Source organism: Leptonotus elevatus, chromosome 6, assembly GCF_054856555.1.
Source record: "Leptonotus elevatus isolate MCC_2025b chromosome 6, RoL_Lele_1.0, whole genome shotgun sequence".
Lineage (NCBI taxonomy): Eukaryota > Metazoa > Chordata > Actinopteri > Syngnathiformes > Syngnathidae > Leptonotus > Leptonotus elevatus.
In genome coordinates, this window is record NC_141244.1 from 4,504,162 (window position 1) to 4,531,591 (window position 27,430).

A 27,430-nucleotide genomic window follows, 5' to 3' on the forward strand; every position below is an offset into this window, starting at 1 on the left:
TGATAGGTCATGTAAGGACAGTTTGGCACGGCAACCGAGACGTAAAAAGCCCTCGTACTTGCACTTTTAAAAACGACAAAGTTTCTGAAGCAACTTAAAAACTCGCCTGAATGATAGTTTTCTGTAAAATATCATCTATTTCGTAATATATTGATTTTTAAGAACACCGAAAGTCGCCGAGTAATGACGTCACAGCGTATCAGAATAATGACGCTGATCATTGTTAGAAGAAAAAAAACGCTGTTAAAATTCAGATTTAGGTCAGCGAACTAATGCAGCACTAGTGAACACCGTATGGCTGTAACGTTGTTTTTTTAATTAATGGAGCCTTACACGACGCTTGCCGGGACACACAATAACCTGCTCGGAAGAGTGAGAGAGCTGTCCGGTGTTCCCAGCATCTGCAGACGGGAGACGTAGCTGCTCTACCGGTCCGTTTGTGCGGGTACCTCCCGCCGTCGGCTTCGGTAAACCGACAGACGAGCACAGTGATCGCCCGCGCCAACAGTGCGTCTCGGTCCGGCTTTTGGTTGAATGGTTAGCCACTGGGTGGGCACGTTGGGCAGGCTACAACGGACAGCCAGACAGACGCCGAAAGCTTCTCTGGGGACTCCCAGGAAACCAGTCCTCGCCTCGCCTCGACAGCCTGGCAGCAACACGGCGCCTGCACACGCTTGTGTAGTTGCAGTAAGTTAGCCGGCAGACATGTACAGCATTTTATGACTGCTAGCACTGGCTAGTTGGCCCTCATCATACACAAGCTACGTGCCCCATTGCTAAAATAGACGCCCTAAAAAAATTGCTTGAGCTTTTCAAAACCGTGTTAACATCGTTAGCCGAATGACTGAGCTGCATACCTTAAATGCAAATTCTCAGCCAGGGTTATCGTTAACAAAATTGGTCTGAGAAGTTAGCACAGACGTACACACCTGTTTTGCACTAAATGCACTACTGTAGCCATCACATTACTGTTTAGTGTGCATTCACAGCAGCCACATCATCATGACCACTTGGACAAAATGGGATCCAGTTTCTGAGCTATATCTAACTTGTGCCTTTCAAAAATAGTATTGTTCAGTTTTGATTGTCATTGTGAGAGCTAGTATTTATGGTTGTCTGCCTTTTTATAGCACTGTACTGCATTAAACATAATGAGAGCTGTAATAAATATCCAAACCTTTGCTTGTAATGACCAATTGTGGTACTTAAAATAGGAAACAGTACTTAAAATATGAGTAGGCTCAAATTCTGAGTCAATTGACACACATACTACACAAAAGCACCCAAAAAAGTGGGCACGACTAACATTGTTTCAGTAGGTAATGAGTTCAAAGGAAGTCAGTGCATTTGGAGAAAAGCAACAAGCATGGGGTAACTAGAAAGGAAGGCCAGAGCCGAGATTTGAGCCTGAACCTTTGGACTGTGAGGCGGATGTGCCCACCACTAGGTTACCATGACTATTTTGGGGAATTTATGTAAGAATTCTGTTAGCTATTTGTCATATGATTGGATTGTAGACACCAACTTTGGAAATTTGACTCATGTAAAATTCAGAACAATGTCAAACAGCATTTATAGCAAATTAAATAATCCAATTCAAACTAACAAACGTTTTGTGACACATTTCTTCCACCAGAAATTGAAGGAATCTTGCTATGTGAGCACGCCCACTTGAGACATGTGAGTTTCGACTCTTCTGTCTCAGACTGTCTTTACACTGAGTAGAAGTTGCACATTTTGACAATGTCGAGCCGCCGAAAGTCGACCACGCCTTGTATGGTGCTACCCTCTGATGAGTTGGAAACAACTGAAAGGACAATGGAAGTAGAGGCTGAGGGGGTGGAGGCAACGGTGGATGAGGTTCAAACAGCAGTGGAGCTGGATCAAACGGTAGTGGTTGTCCCCACGCCACCAGATACTGGTAAATGTGTTTTGGCCCACTCTGCCCTGTTTAGTCACTCCAAAACGTCCCTTAAACCTTAAATTTGTTTCAATAATGATTTGCTGTCTTTGTAGGTGACTCCAACAGCCTGGAAGACAAAGATGGTCTCAGTCCATTAGTGAAGTGTAGCTTTACAACCCCCCCTGAGAGTCAGGATAGTCACCATCTGAGCAAGGATCAGCAGTGCGACGCGCTCGAGGAACTAGGGGCAGATGCCACAAGTGTTGGTGCCATCTCACTAAGCAAGACCCCGATCATGAGGATGAAGACCAAATCTGAACCCAAGAGGATCGCCGTGTCCGTGAAAGCTTCAGATGAAGCCGTGGAATATTTTGAAGGAGGTGGCGATGGCGAGGTGGAAGCAGAGCAACAGCCAATCGAAGCGCCTTTGGGACCAATGGCATCTATGGAGATGCTGCTGCATGACTCCATGAAGCTAGGCACAGGAAACTTATTGGTCAGCCAAGCCTTAGAGCAGCCAAGGAAGTCATCCATTTTAAATCCCACCGTTATTCCTCCTGGTCTGGCACAGGTAGAGCGTAAGAATACAATACAATACAATCGTTTATTGCAAGTCTTATCATAAATACAGTAATTATCAAATGTTTTAGCCCAGGGGTCTCAAACTCAAATTAAGTGGGGGCCCGCTGGACTAGTGTAAATTTTATCAGACTTTTTAAAATTGAGTCTCAGTTTTAGTCTAGTTTCAATCACGCTTTGTCATAGTTAGAGTTACCTCATCCCGTTTTTATTTAGTTAACTTTTAGTTGACTATAAATCATATTAGTCTTTATTTTAGTCCAATAATTTTTTTTATTCGTCTAGTTTTAGTCAACAAAAGCTCAACGTTTTAGTCTATTTTTAGTCAGGACAATCATTTTACCCCAGTATATGTTTTCGTCAGCAGATAATGTTGAACATTTTGGATATAATACTGTTCCACATAAAACATTTTCTCATCTTTTTGATGAAAAACAACTTCACACACAATTACGATGGCTACGATGGCTACAATGGCGCCATGCTACAAGCTAATAAATTAGCCAGCATTAGCGGTTGATTAAGATTATTGTTGGAACGCTATAGCCGTTGGATTAATGGTACGTTATAACTATAATTTACTTCTTTCTTCTTCTGTTTTTACCTTTGACCGTGAATCCACCTCCTGTCTTCATGTGTTTGTGTTCATTTTGTACTTGCTAGATGCAGATATACAAGGGGGGGGGGGGGAGGGGGGTGTCACTATGTGTCACATGACAGTGTCACAGTGACAGATTATAACAGAGACAGGAGTTTACAAAATCATATAATTGTCTTCATGAACTAAAATGCCCATAGATTTTAGTCCAGCTTTTATGAAGTGAAGTACATTTTGGTCTCATCTTCATTAGCTGATTAAAATGCATATTGATTTAGTTCCAATTATTGTTTATTAATGAGGGTTCTAGTCTAGTCTAGTTTTTATCCAGTGAAAAATGTGTGTTGACAAAAATATTCTTGTTTAGTTTTCATTAATAAAATTAACACTACACTGGTCCCAGGGTATGTAAAATTTCGAGCACAACTGTATTCCACAAAAAGGGGGTTCAAGCATTCCAAAAAAGTACTACTAATCCAATCTTCTCAATCTTTATTATTAATACCACTTTAAAACATTTAATGGTTCTTCAAAAAGTGAACAAGATTGTCTTGTTGAGTAATGACATCTGATATCTTGAGCACCACAACTTTCTATGTGTTGTAGACATGCCGGGGTGCCCCTGTGTTCAATAGGAAAACCATCTTGTGTCTTGTTTTTCTTGAAATTGTCTGTTATCGTTGCCAACCTTTCTCTTCATGGCAGGTTTTGAAAAATAAATGACTGGGACTGGGTGGAAGATATCTTTTCCTTCCATGTGGTGTCACTTCAAACTACATTTTGCCAAAAGCTGTCATGAACTTGAGCTATAGCAGCATATTTATATATATATATAAAAAAAAACTGAAAACAAAATGGAAATAGTAGCCAACTAACAGTAAACTTTGATGCAGAGTTGACAAATCCAGGTCCAGAAAGTAAAAACACTGCCACAGTTTGGCTTTAGCTCCTGATGCTAGCTAGCTAGCTAGCTTTCATGGTGCTCGTTTACCTGCTAGGGAGCTAGCTAGCTAGCATCAGTGGCTAAAGCCAAACTGTGGCAGAGTTTTTACGTTCTGGACCTGGATTTGCCACCTCTGCTCTGATTGCAAGTAGGGGGCATAAAATATTATGCTGCAGGTTGAAAATGGCCTCTGGGCTTCACGTTTGAGACCCCTGTTTTAGCCCCCTGTAGTAACAGGTTCCTAACACAGACTAACTCTAATAACTTGGTTGTAACCTTTAAATATTTTATTGCCTAAACAAATTTATACCCCCCCCCCCCACACACTTCTGTTCAGGTACTTTCTGCTTTCCAGGCCCAGCAGAATACATCAGCTCAACCCCAATTGTTGATTCCTCTCAGCAGCATTCCCTCTTATAGTGCAGCTATGGACATCAACCCTCTGCTGGGTAGCACTTACAAAAAGTTTCCCTATCCCTCCATGGCTGAAATCAGCAGTCTGGCGGGGCAGACGCAGTTCACAGAAGAGCAAATAAAGGTAGTTAGAACTCAAAGGCTATCGGTGAATCATCTCTGTTGAGGAAGATGATTTAAAAAAAAAAAAGTTACTCCACAAAATGACTGGATGTTCTTCTGTATCCAGGTGTGGTTCTCAGCCCAGCGACTGAAGCACGGCGTCAGTTGGACTCCAGAGGAGGTTGAGGAGGCCAGGAGGAAACAGTTCAATGGCACTGTGCACACGGTTCCTCAAACCATCACTGTCATACCGGCTCACCAACTCTCTGCTGCCAATGGCCTGCAGTCCATTCTGCAGACCTGCCAGATAGTGGGCCAGCCTGGCTTGGTGTTCACACAGGTAAGTGCAAAGAATGCGTGCAGTCAGCACTGACCTGACCTCTGTGTACATGATTGAGTTAATGAAGTCAACTCAAGCGACCAAAATACAGCATTCTTGTTATCAGGCTTATATAAACAAATTAATGCGGTTGACAATGAGCATGAAGGCAAACTTTCTTTGACATTATACAAAATCCTCCAGGCTGTGTTTTAATGACGTGTTTATTCTTGTTAGTTACATTCAGACTGAGGCAGCACAGTGAAATAGTGGTTTATCTGCTTCACAGTTATTAGGTTGGGGCTTGAAATTCGGCTCTTGCCTTTCTGGTCATACTGTGCTTCATCCCACATTAAACTTTTTTTTTTCTTAGATTAATTAAAGACTTCAAATTGTCCATAGACGTGAATGGTTATTTGTGTTTATGTTCCCTATGATCCCTCTTTTTCACAAATTATTGCACATAGTTAATACTGTGCAGTGTGCACCGGGAAGTTTAAGTACGAGTGACAATCATATGCAGTAGAGCTAGCCACGTACCTTCCTATTTTTGTGCTATGTCATTTTACTGATTGTATTTGGCTAACATGTACAATTTTCCTCGACTGCTTTTGGTAATATATTCAGTTGTTCACCTGTACCCGTTCACATTTTTTAGCTTTTATGTAAAGTCCCCCTTTTGATTTCTAGATGCCCCTTTATTCATTTACAGACAGGGTTAATGTTCTTTTAGTCAGGCACTTATGTGTGGACAAGCCATGGATTCTTATGAGATCCAGTTCAGCACATTGTGGTAGAAAAAAAAACATTTAAAAATAAGTGACAAATTACTTGATTTATCTCAGATTCAGGCCTTATTGAACTTTTTGTTATGTTGTGAAAATGTTGCATAAAAATAAAAATAATGATTAATAATAAATGATAATTTAAAATAAATGGTAATTATTATTTTGACATTGTTGTTTGGAAGGCTGAAACAATATTGTGGACCGTATATAGTAGTAGGAAGTAGTCAACAGGATGCCACAAAATCTGGTGCAATATATGTACGTATACTCAACAAAAATATGTTTTTGCTCCCATTTTTTATTAGATGAACTCAAATCCAATCAAATACACAATATCACCATTTCTCTCAAATATTCACAAACCAGTCTCCTTTGCCGAGGTAGTCCATCCCATCTCACAGGTGTGCCGTATCAAGATGCTGATTAGACACCTTGTTTAGTGCACAGGTGAGTCAGTACTAACTGGTTTTCTGGGTCCACAGACCCCCACCCCCACCCCTCCTCCCAATAAAACAAAACTGCACCTTTCAAAGTGGCCTTCTACTGTATTGTGGGCAGTCTAAGGCACACCTGTGCACACCTGTGCACTGTGAGGTGGGATGGATTATCTCGGCAAAGTGCTCACTATCACAGATTTAGACTGGTTTGTGAACAATACTTGAGAGAAATTGTGATATTGTGTATGTAGAAGAAGATCTTTGAGTTCATCAAGTGTTTATATTTTTGTTGAGTATATTATTGATGAACATGCATTTCAACAGTTCATTATGGAAAAAGGATCACTCCCCAAACACAAATTGCCCTCTAATATGGATTTCCATGACATGGATCTTGACAAAGAAACCACAGCATAAACTGTGATGTTTCCTGCAACAAGTTTATGGCAGCTTCTTGTTTAATTCGTACAAAGTTAATTTGCAAAAATTGTTGATAAAGCGGTAGTATCTCTCATTCAATAACATGAGGAAAAGTTGAAAACATTGAACTGGTACTGTAACGTCTCTGACAGTGTCAATCGAAACTGAGCATAATAATAGAAAAATAGAAAAAATAAACTTTTTTTTAATGCAAAATTATTCATTTGATTGTATTCAAGTAGTAGCGGTAGAAGAGTATCTTTGTCTCCAATTGTGTGTTTTCAGGTTGCTCCAGGAGGGAATCTTCCGGTGACTAATCCCATCACCCTGACAGTGGCAGGATTGCCAAACCAATCCCAGAGCTCCAGCAGAGTTTCCTGCCAATCGATCCCAACAAACAGTGACCTTAAACGAGCTACCACCGTACAGCCTCCCTCGCTTTCCCCACAGGTATAGCTGTCCTTCTGACCCTTACATATTAACTCATTCACTCCCAGCCTTTATCACTGAAGCAACCCACTTAGCTCCCGGCTCTATTATTGGATTTTGACAGATTTTACAAGGCCCACAGAATATTGTGTTCTATTGCTATAAAAATATGGACCTACCAAAAGAAACATTAGAGTCTCTTCGTTCATCAGGAAAAAAAGTACATTTGTATCGGTTTCCATTTTTAAGCAGTTAGAATTGGAATATAGCTAAGTTTTGTTATTATTCACAAACCTGTGAACTAAACTATGGGAAAAAGATTTGTTGCAACAAGGTCCTGGTTGATCTCTTGTACTCTGCTGCCACCTCCTGGCCGTTTTTTGTAGTAACTACCATTGCTTTAAGCGACCTCTTCAGGTCAGAGGATGTTTCAAAGCCTTCCGTATGCTCTAGCATAAAAAAACTTATAAATACGTTTTTGAGACCATGACAATATTTAAAATGGAACGTGTTTATACGTTTTTTGGAGCAAATGAGTTAATCAGTTATACTCTGCTATCAGCAGAATTTTTTATACATTAAAGCATTTGGCAATATAAAACGTTAAAACAGTTAAAAATGTAACTGTACTTTTCTCTTTGCAAGGAGAACTCTGCCCTGAGTGCTGACACCTTCAGCATGCGACCCAAGAAGTCCAAAGAGCAGCTGGCCGAGCTGAAAGCCAGCTACCTTAAAAACCACTTTGTTAGTGATGCAGAAATTGCCCGCTTGATGAAGATCACCAATCTAACCAAGGGAGAGATAAAAAAATGGTTCAGTGACACCAGGTACAACCAACGCAACTCCAAGAATAGCAACGTCATTGTTTTCCACGACGGAGGCGGCAGGGGAGGCGGCGGATGTAGCAGCGGCACCAACGCCACCATTGTCATTGACTCAAGCGACGAAACCCCGGCATCTCCTCATCCTCCATGCACGCCTCCCGTGAAGGAGAAGGAGACACGGCCCAAGACGTGGAATCCCTTCCCAGATTTCACTCTGCAGAAATTTAAAGAGAAGACACCAGAGCAGTTGGTGGTGTTGGAGGAGAGCTTTGAGAAGAGCAGCACGCCGTCTGATGAAGAGCTGAGCCGCCTGAGAACAGAGACTAAATTGACACGGAGGGAGATCGATGCCTGGTTCACCGAAAGACGGAAAGCGCCAACAATCAGCACTCCCTCACCAGAATCTTCTGAGCCAGGACGGATGGATGCCGGTGAAGGGAAAGCTGAAGAAGTCACTGCTGCTTCTCGCTCCCCGTCCTCATCTCGTAAAGGTAGTCAAACGCCACCTGGAGGCCGCAATAAGCAGGTGCCAACCAGCAGCAGCACCAGCAACAACAGCAGCAGTAGAGATATCAAAGATAAGATTAAAAAGACTCCAGAGCAGCTCCACATTTTGAAAAGTGCCTTCGTGCGGACTCAGTGGCCCACAACAGAAGAGTATGACCAGCTAGTGGAGGAGAGCGGCCTCCCCCGACCCTACATTGTCAGCTGGTTCGGGGACTCGCGGTATTCCTGGAAGAACGGCAATCTTAAATGGTTCTTTCAGTATCAAAGTGGCAACGTGGAAGCCCCGAATGGTGGCGGAAGTCACAAACTGGGAGGTGGAAGCAGTCGAAAAAGACGTGTCCGAAATCGTGGGTGGGGGAGATCCCGAACTCGAAAGCAGCCAAGACGGTCAGCATCCTTTGGCTCAGACTCGGACAGATGTCCCCCGCCAAAAAAAATCAAGAGTGGGAGGGACCTCTTGAAGGAGTATTACCTGAAACACCGCTTCCTCAATGAGCAGGACCTGGATGAGCTTGTCACCAAGACCAACATGAGCTATGAACGGGTAACACAAATGCTTTTTACTTGCATGTCATAGCATGACCTCAAAATCTTCTCCTCAAAAGCCTGTTGGGCTATTTTAAAGCGGAAGTCCAGGAAACCAGATTTATCACTGTAGCTATTATCTGTTGCATTCAGATAATATTGTTTGAGGAATATAAGTTAAACAGCAAAATCAATCACAGTTCACCTATTCTCTGAAGCTGAGCTTTGATTGGTCGTTACCCCAGTCCTGAGCAACTGTGAAGTCATTTTCAGTCGACAGAAAGTGGCAAGATAGCGACCCCTTCGTTGGCTAAAAACGGGTGGATTTTGCTACATAACTCATGTTCCATTAACACAATATTATCGGAATGCCGTGTTTAGACTAGTGGAGGAGGCACATATAGCATATTATTGTAAAGAAAATGTTTGCATTGACTTTCCCTTAAACAAATAAGTATTTGTCAAACATTGTGCCACATTTCTACCACATACAAATGTTTCGTTAAGATGAATGAAATATGGTTTGGAACCATACACACTTAATCAGCTTGATTTTCCACTGCAAGGTGTGTGTCATCATACATCATGTGTGTGAAACAATGTAGCTTGCTAATGAAGCCGAATGAAGAGGAAAAGCAACACAGCTACTTTTTTTCTGTGCAAACACCCACACGCATGCACACATGCACGCCACACACGTTACTAAGTTTACCTCATTAGGAAGTAGCAACATGATTGAGGAGCAAAAAAGCAGACTAGTAATGAAAATGTGTTGAGTGGTAAAAGGTAAACAACTTTTCACATATCTTGGTGTAAGTAAGGAACACTTAATTTCACTCGACTAGACACACATACCCCGTGAAAGTACTGAGGAGGACGACGCGCGGCGCTAGTCTGCAGAGAAGGGGGGGTCTGCTGGTCGAGGTGGATCAAACCATATTCAATCAAATGAGAAATTGATTTTGTGCACTACCATAATAAGTTTCAGTGTGTGTATGCCTACTACGAGCAGATAATTTGATAATTGAAACTCCAAAATGCCAAATTATTTAGTGGAATAAATACATTTAATATTACACGATAGTCAACATTTTTACCTAACCATTGTCATATAATGTTACATTATAAACAGTTTAGTGTAGTTTGTCATATGTTGCTTGCCTAGAGCCCAGCTCTCGTACTTGATGGATGATGTCATTACAGGTAACTAACAAACACAATATAATATTACAAAATCTGGACAAATGTGGAAAAATTTGTTATTGTCCGTTGAAACAAAATGAACTTTTTGGCCATAATTCCAAAATCTTTGGCCCAAACAGAACATAATTGCAGTTAAATAGTTTGAAATATCCTGGTCTTATTTGATGCACACAAAATAACTTTCACTGTTGCTTGTACTGAGAATGTGGGGACAAAAAAAATCACCGGACACACCAACAAAAGGTGTCCCATATATTTTCAAACAGCCGGCTAACAAAAATGCTAAATTAGCCAATTATAGGAAATGAAAACATACACTCTACCTCTATGTGTGTGTATTTTGTATTTATTTTTTTACATTAAATGATTTTTGATTTTTCAATGCCAAAAGTTATTTGATCACCACGAAACTTTCTTGGACGACATCAAACAATTCTATTGAATAGGGCCAAGGACTGGAAATAGCTTGCTTCTGCAAATGTGTTGTGTCATTGTCATAAATGCACCCTGTTTCACATCCCTCTCATGTTACTGATGTCCCTCTTTTTTTCTACCTTATTAATTTTATAAATCCCCAAGATGTCATTCAATCCCTCAGTGGCAGTTGTTCAGGATCCTGTAGAGCTTGCTGATGGGCTGATCATTTGACTCAGGTGGATTGGAGGTGGGAAACAGCTAAAAAAACAACAACACAGAAAACGTGCAGGATAGTGGCCCTTGAGGACTTGAGTTATGACACCTGTGGTTTAGAGGCATTAACTTAAAGTCCAAATCCTCTGCTTTCATCCTTTATGTATTAAATAGTATCTCATTTCTTTCTTTTTTTTTTTTTTTTTTTTTTTTTTTTTTTTTTCTTTTTTTTTTTTATAAGAGCTCAGTATTGTTCATTCGGAAATGTCATCATCATTGCTCTTTTTTTTTTTTTTTTTTTTTTTTTTTTTTTTTTTAAATATATATATATATATATATATACACATATATACATACATATATACATATATACATACATACATACATACTTTTTTTTTTTTTTTTTTGTGTGTGTGTGGGTGAGTATGTGTGTGTGCGTGCGTGCGTGCGTGCGTGTGTTTGTTAGCTCACCAGAAAACCTATTAGAAAAAAAAAATCTTATACCGTTCACCTAAATCGAACACCAGGAGACCCGAGGGGACCGAAGAAAACCAAGGAAGGTGAAATCCAGCACCGACCAGACACCCCCCACCAGAACTCCTCCCCAGCCCAAGAAACATCCAGACCCCAACAAATCCAAAAAACATAAAGTCAGGGAGGCCTCAAGAGACCAACGGAGAGACCGAGAAAAGGAAGGAAGGACAGACGAAGCCGCGTGAGATCCGAGACACCAGCCTCCACCGATTCAATAACCTGAGGAGGAAACAGATTGTGTCTGAGTTTCGGTAGATGCTGGTGTGGTGGATCTGGCATGCATGAAAATCTCCACCAAAGAGGGGAGCCGTCGACCCCCGCCGGAACAGAGCAAGCGCAACACCTCAGGGCCCCCCAGGCCGCGGCAGCGCCAAAGGACGACCCCCGGGCCCCACCAGGGCCACCGGCCGGAGAGCAAACCCAGGAGCAGGAGCGCCCCCCGCCCCAACACGGCCCGCGCCCCCGGCCCAACGCAGCAGGACGGGGCACTGCAGGCCCACCAGGCACCCCACCGGCCCCCAACCCCCGCCCCCCCACCACCCCCCGCCCCCCATCCACCCCCCGCCACCCACCCCAACCCAGCCCCAGCCGCCCCCATGCCCCCAATCCCCCAGACACCCCCCACCCCCAGCACCCCCCCCCCCCCGCAACCCCCACCACCGCCCCCCCCCAACAAAGCCGCCCCCCCCCCCCGACCCCACCCCGACCAACCGGCAGCCCCCCAACCCCCGACCCCCAGCCCCCGGGGACCACCCGCACCCAGGCACCGGCGCCGAAGAGGGGCCGGACAGCGGAGCGGAGAGGGCAGCCGCGCCCACCCCACCCCCCGCCGTGTGGAAGGACGGAACACCGGGGGCAGAAGGGGGAGATGGGGGCACCGGAGGGCGGCCGACACCCCCGAACCCCAGGCCCAGCGGGGGAAGGCCCCGGTCGTCACCCCAGCGTTCTTTGTGAAAATTAACCCCTGTTACTGAGTCCGCCAGCTCGCGGACTGGCGAACTCTACCCCTAAACCGTGAATGTGACCCCACCCAGTGTATATACAAGTGTGTGTGTGTGGTGCATTAAAATTAGGAGCAGGTGAACCGGAGCCGATGGAAATGATATTCCCACGCTCCGATCCACCCGCCACCCAAGCATGTTGCTGAGTGTATGTGGTGCATTAAAAAAAATAGATAGGGCGGGGGGGGGGGGGGGGGGTGGCGACACGGACAGGGGACCGCAGCACTGCTCTATACTGCGGCCCCCAACCGATGGCACCCCCACAGGCCCCCAAGTCCCCCCCCCCACCCACAAGTTGTGTGGTGTATTAAAATTGGAGGGGAGTTGTAGGGTGAAGACGGTGTTTCCACCCTACCCCACCCCCCAAAGTGTGTTATGTGCCCTATATGTCTATAAAAGTGTATTGTGCAAACCTAGTGTAGTGAGTTAAGAGGTGTGACCAGCGGGGCCCCCCCCAACCGGGCGGGGGCAGGAGGCGCACCGGCCCACCAAGCCCCCACCCACCCCACCAGGACCCCGGCGGGCATATGGGACCCGTCCGGCGGGGCGATAGGGCTCGCCCCCCGGATACTGGGTCCCGCCCGAGGTGTCAGGACGCCCACCGGAGCGGGGCGGGCACGACACCAAACCCCAGCCACCCCCGCCGGCCCCCATAGCACCGAGACCCGGGCCATGGATGGAGCCCCCGGCCCAGGGGAGGGGAAGGAAGGCGTACCGGGGAAGGGGAAGGGAGGAGGGAAGGGGACGACAAGAAGGGCAGGGGGCAGCGGCAGGGACGCAAGGAGAGGGGGAGAGGAGGAGGAAGGGCGACGAGGGAGAGGGGACAAGGAGGCGGAGGACGGGCGGGGAGAGGCGAGGAGGGAGAGGCAGCAAGGGGGAGGAAGGGGGAGGGGAGAGGGAACCACCGGGCACCCCGGCGGCCCACAGGCCCCGAACCGCGTCGCCGGGCCCAGAGCGACGGACCGCGCCGGAACGGCGCCGCCCCCGACACCAGGGAAAGCCCCGCAACGCAGCACCCCCCAAGAGACCCAGGGAACGGCCAAGACGCAGCCGCCACCCAGCAGCCAACAGAGGGGCAGACCCGCCCACTCCCCGCCAGGGGGGACAGCACCCACAGAATTAACCCACTGGCATGCCGTGAATCCGAATATCAACCCCTGGTGCCCATCGGAGGTGAATCCGCTCGATCCCGCTGGCAGCAGCCGGGTTCCTGACTATGGAAACACAACCATTAGTTACAAATTGCCTAATACAGAAACATCAATGCCAGTTATAACGCTGCTGTGGCTCTCGCTAACAGGCAGAATTAAAATCCAAGTTTAGGTTAAAAAATTCTATATACGTAGACCATGTTTCTTTAAATTTTGACATTTGGTTTTTATTTGAGGCAGATATTTTTTCCATTAAAATATGATTTATGAGGAGGTTAGACCATTGGTCGATATTCAAAGTTTGTTTATTTTTCCAGTTAACAAGAATTGTTTTTTTTGCGATAGTAAGGGCTACAAGTATAGATTGAAATTGTTTATGTGGTAAGTCAATTGTTGTTAAGTCACCTAGCAAACACAAGTTTGGAGAGAACGGTATCCTACAGTCCAAGACAGCGGAAAGTTTTTCTAAGACTTTAGTCCAGAAACACATAACCGGAGTACATAACCATAAAGCATGAAAATAAGTGTCTGTAGTGTTTTGTAAACACTGGAGACAAATGTCGGAGTCTGAGAGTCCCATTTTCTTCATCATATATTGAGTAATGTATGTTCTGTGAATAATTTTATATTGGATAAGTTGTAAATTTGTGTGTTTTGTCATTTTAAAAACATTTTCACAAACTTGAATCCAAAAGACAGATTCCGGAGCTATAGACAAGTCTGTTTCCCATTTTGAGATGGGTAAAGACGTTTTATCAGTATATGAAAGTAACTTATATATTTTTGAGAGTTTTTTTGTTGTTGTTGGAGAAAGCTTGGTAATATCTTTAGCTAAAACAGGCGGTTGGAGCGTACCCTGGAGTGTTGGAATTTGTTTCTTTATCATACTTTTAACTTGCAAATAATGTAAAAAGTTTCCGTTTTTTATTTTATATTTTTGGAGCAAGGATGTATATGATATAAACATATTATCTGAGAAGAGATGGTGGAGATGTGTAATTCCTTTCTGCTCCCACACATTCAAATAAAACGATTGGTTGTTAATTTGAAAGTCGGGGTTATGCCATAGGGGAGAAAGCCCGCTGGGCTCCACTTTGGCTTTTGTCATTTCTAGTGCCTTCCACCAGGCAGTCAGGGTGGCGGAAATCATTGGATTTTTAAAGCAGTTATGGCGCTTAATCGATGTTGTAATAAAGAGTAAATCTAGGAGTCTGAGGTTATTACAATCCTTCTGTTCTAGTTCCAGCCAACAGTTAGTATCTCTATTGGGTTGTGCCCATAAAATAATATATTGTAGCTGGTTGGCTATATAATAGTGCATAAAATTTGGTGCCTCTAGACCTCCTTTGGATTTATTTTTCTGAAGAGTAGATAGACTAATCTTTGCTTTTTTTTTTTTCCAGTAAAATTTTGTAACGGCTGAGTCCAACAACTGGAACCAGTTAGCCGTAGGTTTAAATGGAATCATTGAGAAAAAATAGTTTATTTTGGGTAAAACTTTCATTTTAATAGTGGCTATTCGTCCTATTAGAGAAATAGGAAGATTATTCCAGCGCTCCAAGTCACTATAAATGCTATCCAGAAGTGGAGTGAAATTTAAATGAACTAAATCAGTTAATTTAGGTGAGATTTTTATGCCTAAGTATTTTAAATTACCTATAGGAAATGAGTAGTATGGGTCCTGGCTTGCAGGGTTCCATGAATTTTCTGTAATAGGTAGAAGTGTTGATTTTGTCCAGTTAATAGAATAGTCTGATAACTGTGAGAATTTAGTTATTAAGTTAAATACTTCCCCTAATGAAATAGCAGGCTTTTCTAAATAAAGTAAAATATCATCGGCATATAGATTAATTTTATGTTCTGTTACCCCAGAGTGAATTCCTTGAATCATTCTTTCCTGGCGTATGGCTAATGCAAGCGGTTCAATAAATATTGCAAATAATAAAGGCGACAGTGGGCATCCCTGTCTTGTGCCTCTCTGTAGAGTAAAACTCTTAGATATAATCCCATTAGTAGTAACAGTAGCTTTAGGAGAATCATATAATACTGACACCCAGTGAATAAATGACTTCCCAAAGCCAAATTTATTTAAAACAGCAAAGAGGAAGGACCAGTTAACTTTAATAGTATCTCATTTCTGTAGTCATCCATTTTGCGTTTAGTAAAAAAGACATTTTGCAGACATCTGCTTTTACTTTGGAAAATAATAATCATCAATTGTGACATTTACTGACGTTATGGTGACGGACCAAGCCTTTATCACTTTATGGGAAAAACATATAATTTGCAGCTGCAGTATGAAGAGCCTGCATGTAAGAAACTGTCGTTGAACCTGAAACGACCTCACCTGTATGATCACTGTAGCCTTTCGCTTTAATCAATACTTGAAAAGTAGCTCATATAGTTTTGTGATAATCGATAAGAGTAATTGATTCTGAAAATATTCAATCATAGCTGCAACCCAAGGTTAACACACATTTAATGACAGAGGTTGTTTTGCAGTCAGATGTAGCTGGTAACATATAGTCAGCCAAAAACTCTGACCTTTCCGCCAGAAAAATGATAATGTATTGCCGGCCGTACTAAAGTTCCATAATCAGAGCATCTGAATATGTGTGTCTTTTGCTGATTAGACTTCAGAAATACAATTTAATGGGGGGATGGAAAGTTACAATTTGAATATGACTTGGGGGACATGCTGTTTAAATATAAACTTATGTGGATAAAGACCAGATAACTGCCAATACAATTATAGTCTCGTCTAAGTAGATGTAGGCTACTATGTCATCAAAATGCACTGATTGATGAAGCAGAGAAGAATAATGGCCAAATAATAAGGCATGCAGGTTGTTTCATGTGTTCACTAAATGTGAAAACAGCAAAGGAACTGGGCATTTAAGAGCAGCGTAAATTTTCCCGAGTAGCTTTAGCGGTAGTGTTATTACAGCTAGATGACAACATCCAGTTAAATATTCCTCTCTTGTCTCTCTCTCATTCCACGAAGGTGCGAGAATGGTTTGCTGAGGTCCAGAGACGCCTAGAAGTGGGTGCAGACCCCTTCCAGGAGCCGGCTTTGGGAATGGCGGACAGAGCAGAGCAGACTGATGAGATAAGTGGGGAGGCATCACACGGCAACAAGGCGCCAAGAGGCGACGGAAACGAAGAAGAGGATGAAGATGATGAAGAGCATGACGAAGAGGATACAGATGAAAGTGAGGTTTGGGAGCCGTCACGAAGTGTGAGGAAATCCTTGTCCGTTTCTGAAGACTAAATCTGTTCTCATGGCTCAAGTGAATTATTGAATATGTTCCAAGTATTTGCAAATGGTGATGACATGAGGCAAACACATTTTTATTACTGTATCTGCCAGTCTCAGCCCTCACCTGACTGACGTCATTAAAATGAACGCAACAGCAAATCTTAAACTGGACATTAGTCGTTAAACGAAGAAAAAAAAATCATCAAATGGAAGTGATGATGAAAAGTGAGATCTGAGTAGGCCACCATGAAAAGTGGCTGTCATTAAAGGACACCTTGAGGAGGCATTCATATTTTACATGTCGACTGTAAAGTCCCTTTCTAAATGCATTGCTGCGTTTCCCTTGCACAAGCCCACATTGGAACTTCGATTGCCAGCAAATGTTCACCCCTTGTCCCTACAAAGTCAAATGTGACTTCCCTAATGTGTTCACAAGGTTGCCCCAAATCAGAAAACTTTACGCACACGCACACACACACACAAACACGCACACACACACACACAGTGGAGTTGTTCTGTAATGTTGTATGTATTTTGGCTTTTAAAGCTATAGTCACCTAAGTGAGAATGAATGAGTTCACATCAATTGATGATGAAAGGCCAACAGCAACATGAGCCAAAGTACATGAACAGCGAGTGAATGCCAGCGTATTTGTTGAAGGATGTCATTTCAAGTCTTCCCGTGGTGGCGGTTACTAGTTGAGATTTTAACAGGACAACGACTAATGGGGGGGGGGGGGGGGTCTGTGGGTAAACTGTATGTTTAATATGCACTGCGATTGACGTTTTTTTTTTTTTTTTTTTGCACCTTTTGATACAACGAGCTCTGTGCTGTTGTTACTTTTTATATGTTGGTTCTGAAACGTTGCCAAATTGGAATGTGTTGTTTCTCAACCTCCAAACCAAACAAGCAAAACAGTGTTTAGGTGCAGTTTGTGGTGTCAATGAAATGCACCCACTGCACCTCAAGCATCAGTTAAAAGTTCAAACTAATCCACGTAAACAACAATCATGACTTAAACCTAACTAGTGGCTTGATGTATTGTTCTCGAAACAGTAATTCGGACATTTACAGGGGACGTCAACCCCCCAATTTTTTTGGGACAATATGTTCTATGAGCCCCACTGCTCTAACTATGGTATTCTGGTTAATATTGCGTTTAGTGGAATATGAGTTTAAGCAGCAAAATCCAGCCATTTTTATGCATCTCAGGGGGCGCTACATGCTGTTGACTGAAGTTGACATCACTACTCAGTAGTCAAGTTTCTATCCAATTGTTTCAAAAATTTTAAGCGAATTTACTGAAAATGCACAAAATGGACATGCGATTTATGCCCATTTCCATCTGTTCTTTTGCAAATGCGACTCCGCCGCTTGTAGGTGGCGGTATACACCATATAAATGTGATCAACCAGTACTTTAAAAAGTAGAAGAAAAAGAAAAACAGGAAACAACTGTGCCGTGTGATGACGTCGTATGAGTTTTCTTTTGTAATTATTGATAAACCGTAGCGTTTCTTTGCTGTTTTCCATCTAAAATAGCATTAATATTTGCTTCTTTGATTAATTCCCAAAAGATTTGTGTTTCGTTGTCCACCCCCAAACATACCTTACTTTATTGTCCGACATTGCTTTGTGACGGGTCTGGGAGATATGGCAAAAAAAAAAATCTCTCGATATTTTCTGTCATTTAGGACAATAACGATTTTAATCAATGTTAATCTAATAAACCCAACAAACGTTTATTTAAAGGTTTCATTTATTCAAAAATAATTCCTATGCAAAATGTTCGGACAACAAAAATGTATGCGGGTTATAAATCAGTTTTAACATAACCCCACAATAACATCTGGATGTAACAAAACATAAGAACAACATCTTTTAATAGTCCAGAAGACAAATTTGATTTGATTTGATGACGATTAATTTAATTAATTTGATCTATTGCCCAGCCCAACGTTTATTTTTTATGTTTCCATAGCCAAAATTCACATTTTGCTTTTTTCGATAGCTTCAAAATCCACCCCATGTAAGCATAAAAACTTTATTGCGAATTTTGGGCCCTTTTTCGAATTTCTAGCGTTTCCATTCACTTTTATTTTCGCATTTCTTGAAACTTCGAATAAAAAAAGGGTGATGGAAACCCCACTAATGTTGCTCAGGGCTCAGGCAACGACTAATCAAAGTTCACCTGTTTTCTCAAGCCGAGCTCTGATTGGTTGTTACCTAAGCAACATTAATGTTATCTTCAGTCGATAGGAAGTAACAAAATGGCCGCCCACTGAAATGGATAAAAATGGCTGGATTTTGCTTCATAGCTCTTATTCCACAAATGTAATATTAATCAGAATGTAATGTTCAGACTAGTGAGGTCACATATAACATTATTGTCCAGAAATGTTCAAGGTTGACTTCCCCTTTAAAATCATGAAGCACCTGAACTAAACTTGTTTCAAATGCACTTTTTTCTGCCACTTGGTGGATGAAATTCAAATTTGGCACCTTATTGTCTCATGCAAAGGCTCTGAGAGCCCATATTTGTTTGACTAAACCAGTATTTTTTTTTCTTTTTTAACGAATCACATTGTTTGTTTTCCCTGAGGAGGAATCTTACCAGTTCATCCAATTTTCTAATAATATTTAAATGTGTTGAATGTTTTTATGGCTCTGTAGAACAGCTGACACTTTCTTTCGCTTTATTGCACACTTTGAGCCACATTTTTTAAATACTTTTGGGGGGAAACTATGCTTAGATAACATTTTGTATTGTTTCAAATCATGTGTCCTTTGACTTTTTGATGGACTTGGAGGACACGTTAGCAGCGTCCTTCCGATTGTATTCTCACAGCAAACCGTTGACACTACAAGGACATGTTCAATAGCTATAATGTACGTTCACAGCCCCTTGCTTGACAGAAAGAACTGTTGTAAGAAATGACTATCAGCTGCCGTTTCCACAACCACGGCATGGACCATAAACAGCACCATCGTGACTGTTGTTAACTTCTACAGAAGACATACTGTACCTACATGTGCCTACTTGGCTTGTCAACTTGTTGCAAGAGGATCTCCCCATGCACTTACGGTAGCCTTTCTCAAAGCAAATGGGGATGCATGAGCAAGATGTGCTTTCTGCCCACACAAATGCCTGTTTGAAGTTAAACATTGTAAACTTCTGTCCATGACCTTGGTTAAACCTTGGGCTTCTGATTTACTTTCTGGGCACGGTTGTTCAGTTCTCAGTTATCTAAACCACTGGTTAGCCCCAAAGCGTTTTGGGCCCTATAACATTACATTATTAAACCACCTTTAGCTAACCGGCAGTTACAATGTGTTGTTCAGAACGTGCTTAGTCAAGTTAATTGTTAGGACGGCAAAGTTAACATCACTGCACCAATATATTCCACAATTCCTCATTTTGTTTACTTCCGATTTTGCAGTAAAATGGGTAGCCAAATTATCCTGAGCACTTCTAAGGAAAAAAAGAACAATGATTTTGTTTTTAATTCATGTTATTATTATTTATTATATATATTATATATATATTCTAAATTACACATATTCTTTATAGTTACCAGTATTTTACGTGTGCCTAGATGTAATATGATTCTGTCAGTACCTCCTACTTAAAAACTGACTTCATTATAGAACATGATTAATCAACTATTCTGAATAAAGCCATGAGATGATTATTTTGGCTTGTTTTGTCTATTAAAATTTGCTGCATCTTTTAGTCACTGATACAGTAATTTCATAATTCATAAAAATGTATTTAAAATTACAAAGATGTACCGTTCTGTAAAAAACAAGTGTGATATTGATTTGTGTTGAGGTCATTTTTAGATGGCATAATTGCATTTGTAAGACGTTGGTGACAGCTCAGTGCATTTTTCTTTTCATATTAATAAGAGCTAGCTCATCTTTAACCTGAAGTGCTGTGTTGCAACTGGAATTCTGCCAGTACAGGCTTTCCAAGTAAGGGGCGGTCATTAATCGCGCATTAGTGGCGTTAAAATAACTTTAAATTAACTCAAAATTAACACACTCATTTTGACACCCCTAATATTATTATATCTAATTGAATTACATTTTACTGTTATTCAAGTTAGTGTGGACAGAGAAAATTGTAATTTTGCAGGTGTTTCATACAGATGCGGTGTATTTCCAATATTTTGTTTTTGACCTAATGATTGTTCAAATGTGTAAATCGATCACAGTCATGTCTTATAAATTGAGTAAATCTATGAAATATATGCTATTTTCCCAACTTTGCAAAAGATTCTGACAATATGTTTAAAGTGGGATTTATTTCAATCCACCATCTAGAGAGTTAACCACACTGTTAATAACTTAGCAGCGATCCTAAGATGTGTTAACATTAATGTCAAGTCAACAGCCGGTTAAAGTTTAATTTACAACAGTTAAAGGTAATGGTCGGTTAAATCAACTTAGCCAGTGGTTAAAAATATAACTGAGTTTTGAGCAACCGGGCACAGGTATTTTACCACTTTGTACTTGTCATTCATGCTACATGCTATCTAGCACCTTTTAGCAATCTCGAAAGCATTTTCAGCCTGCCTGGTATAAGCTCACGAAGCTTGCTCGCTGATTGCAACTGAATGAGCAGAAACCTTTGACACATTACCTGTATTTGTCGTAATGTGAATAGCAAGTGCCTGGGCATGAAAAAGAACAAGATGCTGTACCTTACATAAATGTATACCAAGCGTTTATACCGTTTTGTCAATTACTGCATGCAATAAGTACGTCGAACAACTGCTCATTTTGTACATACTTGTGTGTGTTTGGTTGAGTTGGTATTGTTGGTGCAGTGGTTTGCTAATCTAAAGCTAAACAAGAAAATTATTTCCCAAATCATTAACAGTATAATCAACCCTGTCCGTTAGCTAAGAACACTTTCGTTAGCGAGCCTGAGTCCTTTTCTTACTACAAGCATTTGTTGTTTTGGGTTCTTTATGCTGCGCGTTCTGCTGCTTGTTTTTGTCCACAGACGAGGTCTACGCCTACCCCAAAGTATTTTTACTAGCCTGCTTGGAAAGCTTTTATATGTTTTTATCAATGACAAGTGTCTTTACAACCAAATAGCTTGTTTACTGCGCACACAAAACCGTTCGAAAAATTCATTTTGAGCTGTAACGGTTTTGCTGGAGTTGCTTTTGGGTACTTTGGTTGCAAGGAATATAAAATCACGACTCACTTGAAAAGATGAGCACTTTATTGAGGGTAATATTGAAAATAAAAAAAATAGGAGTAAGACAGTCATTAAAAATGCTACTGTTACAATAAGGCCCTAGTAAATGATATGTGCAAATAACTATTTTCAACATGTATCTGTTCTTTGACCTGTTCCATGGATATGATGATAAAGTGCTGTGTCTTCTCGGTGGGTTTTGATTCCATATCATGTATCATATATCCTACTTGCAGTAGAGCTAGTATCGTTAGTAGTTAAGCTGCTGTAATATTATATGCATACCTTTTTCACTACGTTCTCTCATCCTCTTTGTTTATACCTGTGCTCTTTGAATGTTTTGCAAATGTTTTCACCACAGCTTTTTCAACGAAATACACTTTGTCACAATAATCACTTTTGTTCTATCTCAAGCTCATTTCTTGTCTGTTTCGATGCAGTCACATAACCTGATGTGTTTAACCCTACAGTGATTGTTCAACTCTCATATTAGATGCAGATATTCTAAAAGATCATTCAATTTTACCTGTTAAAGGAAACAAGGTGATGGAAACTTGTCGTGCAGGGATATTTGTACTATATTTTAAAGCCCACCTATATTTAAGCAATGGCTCTGTATTTGAAATGATTTCATACAAATTCAAAATTTATTTTCTGGCCTTCCTGTGTGGAGTTTGTTCTCCCCATGCATGTATGGGATTGCTCGAGATACTACAACTTCTCCCACGTAACAAAAAACATGCATTTTAGGGTCATTGACGACTTTAAGTTATTTTTGTTTTTAAACTATTATTAAATATTGCTAAATTATCTATAGCTGTCAATGTGAGTTTGAAATTGTGATGTTTTCCCCCAAGTCTTTGCCCTACAATTGGCTGGTGACCAGTCCAGGGTGAACCCCGCTTTCCCAGTCAGCCTGGATAGGCAGTGATGAACCGTCCCAACCAGGGTGCCTTGGTACACTGAAAATAATCAGGGTTGAAATTATACAATTTAACTTAATTTGCCCTAAAAATATTATTTGTTAATTACAAATTCATATAACTGCTAATTACAAATTCATACACTCCATTTTTAATACACTTCATTCACTGCCAGTGACACCGTTCAGGTTATTTTATTCCAAAATGGATGACAATGTGAAAACTTTATTTTATTTTTTATTTTAGCTTTATTAAAAATGAAGCAAGTAATCACACATACTGCGGAAGTATTCGCACCCTTTGCCACGAAGCTCAAAATTGAGCTCAGGTGCATCATGTTTCCACTTTCCACTGATCATCCTAACGTCTTCATTTACGATGTGGTAAATTTAGTTGATTGGACATAATTTGGTAAAGCATACCAGAGGTCCCCACACAGATTTTTTTTTATTTTTTATGTTGAATATCAAATTAATCAAGTCAACTACTCAGAAAGCACCAGAGGAAGTCAAAGCGTAGACCTCGAGCATGGCGGCTTCTTCAAAACGTGTGACGTCACGGGAAATATGTCTAAACCAACCTGCAAGAATTTGACTCGCATAAACCACATAAGTGCCCATTAAGAAATAAGCACACTTCGAAAAAATACCAATCTGAAATGGATAAATAGTCACCTCACCTCAATAATAATAAACCACATAATTCTTTACGGTGTTGTGATACATTTTAAATAATTTTAGAAACAAAAATGGTTCCCTCGACCTTCTGCTACTGCACTCTGACATTAATTGATCTTCAAGTAACTGCTAAAAAAACAAAACAGGAAAGCTTAAATAAATAAATAAGAATGATAATAGCAGCTTTGCCGTATTTTTCATAGACCAGAACGTTACTGCCCAGAACCAATGTCATTTAGTTTTGTGTCCGTGCGGATGTAATTGAAAAGCGGAATCTACGAGGATTCCGTATGTATACATCCCGTAATTCAGTGGCTCGCGATGGAACTATTTGGAAGCAATTTTGACGACTCTGTATTTCCAGAAGCGAAAGACCGAAACTCCGTGTGTGTACCTTCTTATAACGCAAAATGCTGCGAGCCGGAGGTGAGCGATGGGAGCTTGTGTACTCATCCGCTGGCTGGACCAGCTTGGGACTAGAATAATAAAATAACTGAAGACCTGCTGTGTTTGAAATAAAATTGACTTCAAAGTCACTTCACTTCCAGTTTCATATTCTAGAAATATTGTCAATAAATACCTTAACCAAACCTTATCTACACGCGCTGTTTGTTAATTGTGCTGTTTATGGTAAAAGGACGAGTCGCATTCAGATTTTCCTGTCTTCCTCTTGTAGTGGTTTTGTGAGAGTACTGCTCTAGACACAGAAGATTCTTTGGAGAAGCAGAAAGTTTTTAAGTTTAGAGGTGACCTGGCTACCAGACAAGGAAACTACCAGGTATTTATTCATTAAACCAGACTTCCAGCAGTGATGTAATTCTAGCTCAGTTTCTTGTCATCTATATCAAAATATTCCTCATCATTTGTAATATCAAACGTGTGTGCGTGTGATAGGCAGCCCTCGACGCTTACAGCAGTTGCCTGGAGTGGATCTCCGACAACAACCTGTCAATCAAGAGAGATATTTTGGAGGGAATGGCTCGATGTTGCACCAGGCTGGGCCAGAGAGAGAAAGCAGTGGGCTTACTGGATCTGTTGGTACGCCTTTGGAATAACGCACGCTTTTTTTTTTTGGCACCTGGGAGACTTTTTACTGTCTCACGACAATTTGGATTTAAATGTGTGTCTTTTTGTTCAGAGCAAAGAAGCCTCCAACGCATGTCACCTGACCAGCCTGCTTCTGCTCAAGGTAAACGTGTGCTCCAGGTTCAACACGCTGCGTTAAAGGTCACGCCATTTACTTTGCCCCATAGGTCACTGTGTACCAACATTTTGGAGTTGTTGGACCCAGGATGTCGTCTCTGCAGGAGCTGTGTAGCCTGCTGCCTTTCAACCCCTGGAATTGGTACAACCTGGGGAAGATGTGTCTGCAGCTACTGGAGAACGCCACAACCTTGAGTAACATTCTTTTTATTCTTAACGGCGTTCTCGGGTGGTTTACGACGGCGTTCTGGTCCTATGGTGCTGCCGAAATAGTCTTATCCTTTACCTACACTAACCAAGGTTGTTGTAATTCATGAAAACTAACAAAATAACAAACTGATCATTTACTGAACCTACATACATTTCAAATTTGAAAACTTTAGTGTCAACTTATTTCATACATGAGCTTTTTGACTCTTTCTTTTTTTTTAGGGATACTTGACTCATTTAGTAATTTTCTGCAGTAAGAAGATAATATTTTGTCTATAATTTAATAACTTAATTATTTATCATGTACAATTATTACCTTTCAAAACACATTTTGCCACTTGCTTTCGACTGAAAATTACATCACTTGTGTGCTCAGGTAGCGACCATTCATGGCTGTTTGCTAACGTCACATGACCAAACCCAGAAAACAGGTGAGCCATGATTGGTCGTTACCTGAATTCTGAGCATCTGTGATGTCATTTTCATTCGACAGCAAGTAGAAAATTTGTTTTTAAAGGTATTAATTGTACATGAAAAATAATTAAGTTATCAAATTAACGATAGACAAAATATTATCTTCTTACTGCGGAAAATGACTCGAGTCAAGTATCTCTCTAAAAAAAGGCAATGAATGAAATGAATTGACACTTAAGTTTTATAAATTAAGAATGTACTTAGTTTCATTAAATGATCAGTTTTTGTTATTTTGTTAGTTTTTGAAAAATAATGAAGTTATCAAATTAATTTTGGACAAAATATTAACTTTTTATTGCTGAAAATGGCTAAATGAGTCAAGTTTATCCTTGATCCTATTAAAACAAAAAACAATACATAAACTAATGATAACCAAAACGAAGCATTTTAGGGGAAAAAAATAATAAAAATCAGTACAAACTAACAAACCCATTGTAAAAATAATAATAAATAAAAAGACTGACAGGCTAGGCTAACGGAAATTAGCATTGATGCCACAGTAATATAAACATTCAAACAAATACTATTTCAACACACTCTGGGCAGCAACACATACAAACATTGAATACAAGCAATACCCGCAGGCATATATTATCTCTGCTGTGGCAATGACAACCACTACTTGAGTTTAGTTGGGAACCTTCTCTGCCTCTACATCTCACTATTTATGATTGCAATTTTGTGTGTGTTCAAATACGGTTACAATGTGATTTAAAAAAAGGTGGGTGACTGTCATAAACCCAAGATCTCCTGAAGTCAAATTTCAAGATGTTTTTGAGTCTTCACTTTTTACAAAAAGGTCTTCATTGTCAATAAAACTGACACTTATCCCTGAAATCTTGTACTAGGCAAAGAGGCTGAAGAGCAAGATGAGGAACTCTCCGAGGAGCGACTGTGGCTGAAGGCCTGCGTGTGCTTGATCCGGACGAGGTAAACGACGCGCACGCTTGCCTGCTGCTCATCGGCGGCTGTTTTCAGCGACAATCTGCTTTCAGGCTCCTGCTGAGAATCCTACAGCAGCAGCAGTCGTCGTTTGTGCTGCGACACAACCAAAATGTCATCCAAACAGCAGACGAAGCGCTAGCGCGTCTTAATCCTGACCAAACAACGATTCTCACCATCACTGAGGTGAGTAACGCTAACTTGGAATAGGGCAGTGAGAAGTTTTCAGGTGTGGCAGGCCTTTGGTTTGTTAGCACATGCCCTTTTCTTTTTCTAATTGGCAGGTAGTTTCAGAGGACTTGAACCCAGAGAGGATGAGGGAGGACTACCAGGATGGCAAGAGTCTGTCCAATGTTTGCGTGCAAAGCTTCGAGGAGCGCTGGTGGAAGAAGATCCTGCTGAGTGGGGTTCTGGAGGACGATGGACGTCACAAGCCCAGCGACACCAAGTCGTGATGCTTTTGTCATGTCAACCACAAAGTGTGGTGGACGACAAAAATTAGTCGACTGAGTTTGTATTGTCATTTAATAGGCCGTTTCCTGAATGTCATGAGTGCCTTCATATTAAGTGTCACCAGATGAAGTCATTCTCCTGAAATATATATTTTTTAGGATTTAAAAAAAATGTGAACATGCCATCTGTATTTAAATGCTACTAAGATTTGATTAATTTTTTTTTAAATATGGTATGACTTGTTTTTTGTTCTTTATATTTGTATGACATTAATTAGCAAAAAAAAATATGTTCAGCCATATCGTAATCTTTCAAATAGAGTAATTTGCAAATAACTCATTCACTCACAGCCATTTTTACTGAAGCAACCTCCTTTGCTCCCGACTGTTTTACTGGATTTTGACTGATTTTGCAAGGCCCAAATAATATTGTTGAATTGCTATTAAAACATAGAACTTACCAAAAGAAAGATTAGAGTATCTTCTTTCATTAAAAAAAAGTACATTTATATCGGCTTCCATTTTGCAGCAATTAGTATTAGAATATCGCAAAGTTTCATCATTAGTCACAAATCTGTTGAAAACACTGGCAGAAATCTACTAGCCTTTTGCAACATGGCCCTGGTTGATCTCATACTCTGCTGTCACCTGCTAGCCGTTTTTTGTAACTATCCTTGCTTTAAGCTACGTCTTCCGGTCATCAAAGCCTTCTGTATGCTCTGGCATAAAAAAAAACATAAAAACCGTATAAACAAGTTTTTTGGGACCGTG

General features: G+C 41.0%; 1 protein-coding gene across 2 annotated transcripts; it reads left to right on the forward strand.

Moving 5' to 3' along the window:
• Positions 1 to 200: 200 nt before the first annotated feature.
• Positions 201 to 27,420, forward strand: zhx1 (zinc fingers and homeoboxes 1). Of its 2 annotated transcripts, XM_086078116.1 has the most exons (14): positions 201 to 687; positions 1,637 to 1,921; positions 2,017 to 2,474; positions 4,361 to 4,561; positions 4,667 to 4,879; positions 6,789 to 6,953; positions 7,578 to 8,807; positions 16,312 to 16,524; positions 24,273 to 24,416; positions 24,517 to 24,567; positions 24,632 to 24,776; positions 26,114 to 26,195; positions 26,261 to 26,393; positions 26,492 to 27,420. In XM_086078116.1, exons 2-14 carry the CDS (start codon positions 1,744 to 1,746, stop codon positions 26,660 to 26,662), a joined length of 3,384 nt encoding a protein of 1,127 aa, XP_085934242.1. In that variant the 5' UTR covers positions 201 to 687; positions 1,637 to 1,743; the 3' UTR covers positions 26,663 to 27,420. The 2 variants fall into 2 exon arrangements, with proteins under 2 accessions (XP_085934242.1, XP_085934241.1); XM_086078115.1 differs by lacking the exons at positions 201 to 687; positions 1,637 to 1,921; positions 2,017 to 2,474; ... (3 more) ...; positions 7,578 to 8,807; positions 16,312 to 16,524 and adding exons at positions 23,644 to 23,804; positions 24,055 to 24,156 and having other exon boundaries at positions 26,492 to 27,139.
• Positions 27,421 to 27,430: the final 10 nt, after the last annotated feature.

Excerpts from the sequence above, each read along its gene's own strand:
- zhx1 (XM_086078116.1), top strand. The coding sequence starts at position 1,744 with ATGTCGAGCCGCCGAAAGTCGACCACGCCTTGTATGGTGCTACCCTCT. Across the intron at positions 2,475-4,360 it reads TTCCTCCTGGTCTGGCACAG|GTACTTTCTGCTTTCCAGGC; the intron begins GTAGAGCGTAAG and ends ACTTCTGTTCAG. Across the intron at positions 8,808-16,311 it reads CCAACATGAGCTATGAACGG|GTGCGAGAATGGTTTGCTGA; the intron begins GTAACACAAATG and ends CATTCCACGAAG.